At 46.2% G+C, this 7055-nt stretch overlaps 1 protein-coding gene across 1 annotated transcript in view; it reads left to right on the forward strand.

Annotated features, from left to right (window-relative positions):
- The window catches only part of FGF18 (fibroblast growth factor 18), a 72993-nt gene extending 71719 nt beyond the window's left edge, over nt 1-1274 (forward strand). Inside the window, exon 5 of the mRNA XM_027740819.2 lies at nt 949-1274. Coding sequence (XP_027596620.1) covers nt 949-1215 — 267 coding nt within the window. The 3' untranslated portion in view covers nt 1216-1274. The remainder of the gene's footprint in view (nt 1-948) is intronic.
- Nucleotides 1275-7055: the final 5781 nt, after the last annotated feature.

The raw sequence follows: 7055 nt of genomic DNA on the forward strand, positions 1-7055 counted from the left end.
AGAAACCTACCCTGTGACACAAGAAGTGTAAATCAGGTACTGGCATGTCCCACTCTCTGGCAGTGGAGCTGGGGTGGGTCTGATGGCTGAGAATGCTGCTGCCATGCGGTCCTGCAGCCACAGGCACATTAGGATGCCAGTGGGATGCCATCTCATCTAGGAACTGTTCCAGTGTGGGAACAGCCCCTTCCCCTGCTGGTGTCGCTCTGGGCTGTGAGTCAGAGCCAAGCCTAGGGTGTGCAGAGTCTCCAAAATAACCACTGACTTCAGGGCTATCCAGGGTCCCAAGAGCTGGAGTGGGGTCGGGAACCTCAGTGCCTCTACCACCCCTCTGGCTCACCCCTGGAGCACCACGGGTGGTCCATCTGCCTGGTGTCGCCCTGGGAGGTGGTGGGAGAGAGTTTTCAAGGTGCTGTGAAGGCTTAAACTAAAGCTTGTAATGATCTTAGCGGGATCTGGGTAGTTATGGGTGCAAGCCCATGAGGCATTTTCGAAAACATACCAGAAGTAAGTGGTAGAAAGGGAAACACTGTTGTTTGGGCCATGGGACATTCTGGGGTTTGTTTTTTGCTGATTGTGATGTTTCCCTGGCATGAGTTCAATTCATCCTCTTTACCTAATGAGAAAAAGCAAAGCTACATGTCTTGCTTTCCTTGCAGGTGAAGGAGCTGGACTGGATAAACTTAATTGTTGTCTTTGAAAAATCTTTCTCTCCTTGCATAAGAGTATTTAAAAAAAAAAAGAAATGATGACCTCATGCTTTCTTGCTTCAAAAAAAAAAAAAAGTCTATTTCAGCTGATGCTTGTTACAACTCCTATTAACAATGTTTGAACCAAAAAAAGAGGTCCAGATGTGATGATTTTATTATCCCAAATTGGGTTTTGGTCACTGAGCTTGCATTTGGATAATTAATTTTTTCTTTTCTTTTTTTTTTTTTCCTTTTCCAGCCTGATGGCACCAGTAAGGAGTGCGTTTTCATTGAAAAAGTCCTAGAAAACAACTACACGGCGCTGATGTCTGCAAAATATTCAGGCTGGTATGTTGGATTCACCAAAAAAGGGAGGCCGCGGAAAGGGCCCAAAACCCGGGAAAACCAGCAAGATGTACATTTTATGAAGAGGTACCCAAAGGGGCAAGTGGAGATACAGAAACCTTTCAAGTACACAACAGTCACCAAGAGGACTAAGAGAATACGACCCACCAACCCCAGTTAAAAATAGATTAAAAACAGTGTCACAATAAGAAACCACAAAAAGAAAAAAAAAAAACTGCACCAGAGGAATATTTTTACATTAAAAATAAGGAAGAAGCTCTATTTTTGTACATTGTGTTTAAAAAAAAATAAAAATAAAAAAAATTAATAAAAGACTAGATGACAAATGCTGGGGAAAGCTGTCCGGGATTTATTGTGACTTGAAAAACGAAATGAACTGCTCTATTTAAATTGACTTCTTGTTGTTGATGACACACAGGTGCTTATTTCGCTCTTTGGAAAGGACAACTTTTCAAGCATATCCCCAGAGGGAAAAAAAAAAGTAATTATTAAAAATAAATAAATAAAACCAAAGAAAACCAAAGTTCTTTCCCAAAGTTACTGAGACCCTGCCCCAAAAAGTGCCGGTTTTGCAGTAATCTATTTATTGTCTGCTGCCCGCTGGCCCAAGACAAGATGGTGTGTGCTGCAGTGAGTGAGTTTCTGTGGAGTTCTCGACGCATGGATCTTCTGTAACCTTCCTGACGACATAAGGTGTCACGGCTCCGTGATCCTGCATTATGCTCAGTTCTGGAGAATGCTGCTAAATACATTCAAGTGACTACAAGATGACCTAGTACACCAATGATAAGGGAATATTTTAAAACCAGCTATATTATATATATTATATATATATAAGCTATTTATTTCACCTCTCTGTATATTGCAGTTCCATGAACCAAGTATTACTGCCTCAACAATTAAAAAGAATTATTTAAAACACATGTACATATTTTTGCTGTTCACACTTCTTTCCCCTCCCTGAGTAGTGGTTGGTTTAATGTGTATTTATCTTTTATGTGAGGGCAGCAGGATATGTTCAGGGTAGTTTCCCTGCTACGAACTCCATTGCTAATTCTGTACGTCCTCCTGTTACTTAATACCATCTTCCTCCCTGGTTGTTCTCACAAGGAAGAGGTCTTGCATGGGGTGAAGGTGGGCTGAGCATGGCAGGATCCTCGCTGGGGTGTTTAAAGAGCAGGACTTACATTTGACACTTTTCGGTCCAACCAATATTTCCTAATGTTTGGCCAAGCAGAAGGTGAACTGGAAAATGAGCATCTGATTCCATTAACACGTCCTTACGTGCGGCTTGTTTCCTTCATTAGGGGTTTTAGAGGGGCTGTTGGTTTCAGCTGTTGAATTCAATTTTGTGCCTTTTAAAACTTGCCCTCAACTGGACAAATCCTTTCCCCTGGTTCTCCCAGCCCATCAAGTGACTTGCTTCCCTGGTCAGCCCAGCCAGGTTTTCTCCTGGGAGTTCTGCATAGGACATGGATGATGTAAAGTGACCCATAAACAGAAAGTGGGGGAAGAAAGCAAGCTGAAATAACGGACCTCAGATTTTAGCTGAAATGACAACTGGGCCCAAGTGAAGTTTTAAGGAGGAGCTCACTTGGCTTTCCCCTTCTCTCTGTGTGCAGACGTTGCTGCGCTCCCTGGCTGCAGCCAGGGCTGGAAATGCTCAAAGCTACTAAGAAAGCTTTTTCTTGTTAATCACAAGAATGACTCTCCCCAGAACAAGCTTTCTCAAGATAACTTTGAGAGCTGCAGCCAAATCCTGCAGATCAAAGCTGTTTGGGAGATGGTGCAGATAAACGTGCAAGCTTGAGGATGCTTATCTGAACCAATCTCCAAACCTTGCAAGCCTAGAATAAAATGAACAGTGCTGAGCAGAGTCACTCCATGCTGCTCCAGGAGAAGCTGGGCAGCTGTACAGCTGATAGACTCACTCCAGCTAAGCACAGGAGGTCACTTGAGCAGCCCCTCTCCCGGTGGATGTGCTGGGAGCTGCTGTCCTGGTGCACCTGGAGACAAGCACAGAAATGGGACCCGATGGCATGGTGGTGGAAGTGGTTGGTGGGGGCTGGAAGGCTTTGCCAGCTTTGTCTTCAGATTGATTCATGTGGGAAAGGTTTGGGGAAAGTTCAGAGAAGTGCTGGGGTGGAGGACTGGGAGCGGCTGTAGATTTGCTATGTTAGTACCTCCAAGAAGAGAAACCCAGTTGATTTCCAGAGTGAGAAAGGATTTATGAGTGCTTTTTTTATCCACCCCTCATGGTTTCACTGTCAGAGCGACAGGGTTGGTTTGCTATTGGGGAAATTTGAAGGGGTGGAGGCAGTAAATGCTGGAGAAGTCTGGGCAGAAGGGATCTCCTCTGAGGCTGAGAGCAACCAGGGAGGATCTGCTCCCCGTCCCATGGTGCCCGCTGGTTTTGGAGGTTGTCATGTGGGATGGACGGGCCACTCAATTGGCAGTTGGGGCCTCTGGCACTTGTGTCATGGGTTGACGAATGTTTCCCGGACAGCAGTGAGACAGGTTCTTCAGGCTGTGAAAAGGCAGTGTGGTGAGGAGATGTGATGCTCCCCCGGATTAGGTGCTGTCAGTGGGATTTGTTGGCTGAGAATGGTGCTCATTAAGTATTTGTGTTGAACATCTGCTCTTCAGGCTTTATTAACAACAGAAGCAGGGCAAAGATGAGAAGAATTCATGTCAGGTTCCCTTCAGAGGACCTTCACATTGGACAAAAGGGTGCTCTGGGGAGAAGACGTTCAAGAAATGAACAGAAACAGGGGAAATCAGTCCTGTGCCCAGCAATGAACAGCCTTGTGCTTGTGGCCACTAGGCACGTGGTGTTCCTGCACCTGGATGTTGCTCGGTGCTTAGGCCAGGGGTTGTAAGTGGTTGTCAACAGACCACTGGACAGGTCTCTCTGCTGACCTCCAGACTAGAGAAGCTTGTCTGTGGTGTTTAACCCAATTTTTTCCTTCCAGAAGGTTTTCGATATCCCTGAATATGAGCTGAGATTTCCCATGTAGACTGTGACATTTGATTTACTTTATAATTGAAAATTGTTAAAAAGGATTTAATTACTATTGTGAAAATAACCTCAAGAGCAAGGGGCGTAACACTAGGTGATTGCTTGAAGCAACTGATGGCATTAATGTGTGTGGAGCTCTGAGTGAGCACACTTTAACAGGTACACTAATTATTAGGTTTAATAAAAGCATTTTGTGGCTACTGTCTCAGAAATACTGCTGGATTTGTCACAAAATCACAATAGCTGAGATCAGATAATGGCTTGGTCTGATAACACTGGCTTTGTCATGAAGCCGGGTGCAGGGCATCCTAAAATGTGTGTCCCACCCAGGAGGGAAACTCTGTGGGTCCAAGAAAGTTTTTTGAGCATGTTGCACAAACCAGGCTGCTGTTTGGTCAGACCTTCTGAGTGGTGGGTCTCTCATGCTGTCCCTGTGATGGTGAAGGGTCAGTGGCCAAAGCTCAGCTAGTGTCCGGTCCAAGTAGGGCAAACCCTTCACCATGATGGTGTTGTGCCCTGCCTGGGGCTTACCACTGGCCAAGAAGACAAAGAGTGTCCTGGTCCCTGTGCAAGGTGTCTGCCAGCTCCCTGACAACCTTCCTTGGACCACAGAGCTGTGAGCAGGTGGGAGCAGTTGACCAAATTGCCATCCCTGCAGCTGGATTCCCCAGGCTGGTGTGGTCTTTCCTGCTTGACATCTGAGTGGTTTTGTTCTGCCTCTGCCTTGTTGATGCAAATGCAGGTGCCACTGCAGGCTCTGTGCTGCAAGGCCAGGCCTTGCAAGCAACAAGGTTGCTGCATATGGTGTGCCCTGATGGAGCCTGATCTACCCTCTCAGCTTTTGGCAACACAGCCTTTGGGAGCACAAGAACGTGAAATTTTTGTTCATTTTCATGTGCTCTCTCTGCAGTTTTTAGCTCAGGATCATCTCCATGCTGCTGGTTCACAGGCTGACAGCTCGGATGACCTTTCTGCAGATGTGAAGCAGAGGGGCAGCCTCTTCCAGGAGCAGGTTTGCAGTTTTAGCTCTGCCCTTCTGCAAGCAGAGGGTCATTGCACCTGCCCAAACATGTAGTCTATCTATGCAGGGGAGTTGATCCCTTCAGCTCTTACACACCAGCAGGTGTGATATCTCTGCAGTTAACAATAGCTTCTGGGAGCATAGCTGATACACCTCTCCAGTAAATGCCATAAGGGGGTCCAGGTGAGAATGAAGCAATCAAGTCAAAAATAGTCTGGGGAAGAGATGCTGCCCTGGTGCTTCAGTGGCAAGAAGACTCAGTTTCTTATGTCCCTGGCTGCTGGAATTAAGGCCATAGTCTAAAAGAGCTGGATGCTCTAGTGCCTGTGAACCTCATGTGTCTGTAGGTGTGTGGGAGTGGAGCAGAGCTTGGGGAGGATCTTGGAAAGCACTGTGAGGCCTCAGCTCAGCTCGCCCCTGCCTGCTGCATTGCCTCCAACCACCTCGGTCTTTGCAGTAGCTTATCCGCCTGGGCTCATGGAAACATGGCAGGGTGGAAGCTAGGTCTGGTTTAAGCAAACACCCAGCCTACACCAGCCTTGGAGCAAGGCTTAGCCGGCACTTGTGTAGCCCTATGGGTGGTATTCTGCCCCATGGATATCCATCAGCTTTCCTTGATTCTCTGAGCAATTTGAGTCTCTGTACACAAAAGCAGTGGAATAAGATTTCAGCCAGGACTTTAGACTCCAGCTGGAGAAGATGGTCTTTGTCTTGTCTAGGAGAGTTTGTCCACCAAGGAAGATCTAACTGAGGAATAGGAGTCAACTCTAGGTGGGACAGAAAACACGTGTGACTTTGGCTCCGACACCCTGCTGTGTTACCATGCCTACCTTTGAAAAATAAGGCTGGAATATGTGAAAAGGGGTGTGTGGGGGTGTGTGTGTGGGGGGGTGTAGCAGTGGTTGTTCTTTTCTAGGGCACTGGATTACTGTACAATGCAAGTACCTGCTGGTGCAGGAGGAAGAGGAGCTGTTGGTGTGGCTGTACATACCCCCTGCAACAGCCCAGAGCCCCACTCAGTCCCGCTTGTCCACCAGAGCAGAGAGGAACACACAAAGCATGGGGTGTCCCCCAGCAAAACAGCTTTTCTCTGCTGTCCACTCTCAGGCATTTAACGTTGTGGTTTGTGTCTGCTGCAAGGGAAGGCAGGTATATTCCTATGCATAATTTCCTTGTGGTGTGCCAAAGGGTGGAAGCTTATACTTAAGATTCACAACAGCTGTTTAAAGTGCCTGTGTCTCGTGCCAGCCATACCACCTGAATGGCCAAGGGATATATATATAAAACTTCAATTATTTTTTGAATGTTTGTTGTTATTCATTTGGAGACGGATGAGAGGAGATTCCTCACAAATGATGTAACCTATGTAGAGTCTGTTATTTCCAACAGTGTGAGCTGAAAAATTAGGGAGGAAAAATCAGGTCAAACCAAAACTTTTTTTTTTTTTAAGGAAGACAAAGTACTGAGTGGAGTGATTTGGGTTTACCAGAGACATTTAATTCACCTTATTAACGATTTCCTTAATTATATGTGATTTTATAGGGGAAAAAAAAGAAATAGAAGCTTCACTTCGAAAGCAAAAAGCAATTATTTGATGCCTAAGAAAGTCTCCCCTGCCCATTTATCAGTTGACACTCTTTTCAAAGTCCCTCAATAGATTTGAGCCCCCTGCTAAAACTCCAATGTTGTGTCAGTTTGCTGCTTATCAGGAAAGCTGAGGCTCTGGATGGTAACTCCCACCACCTTTCCCAGAGCCCACTGATGGGTGCAGACCCCAAACCTTCACTGAGTTGACCCTGTCCTACCAGTTTCTGCTGCCCTCCTGCTCCTCCCTTCTCTCCAGAAGTCCTGGTTGATTGGAACAAAGCTCATAAAACTGTTTTCTTTCTCCCATGGCATTTTAAGCTTTCAAGGCCTGTGTTAGGGTGCCATCCCAAGGAGATCTGCATGGTGAGCATCC

This window comes from Pipra filicauda, unplaced genomic scaffold (assembly GCF_003945595.2).
Source record: "Pipra filicauda isolate LSUMZ 115617 unplaced genomic scaffold, ASM394559v2 scaffold373_size706493_pilon, whole genome shotgun sequence".
NCBI classification, from domain to species: domain Eukaryota; kingdom Metazoa; phylum Chordata; class Aves; order Passeriformes; family Pipridae; genus Pipra; species Pipra filicauda.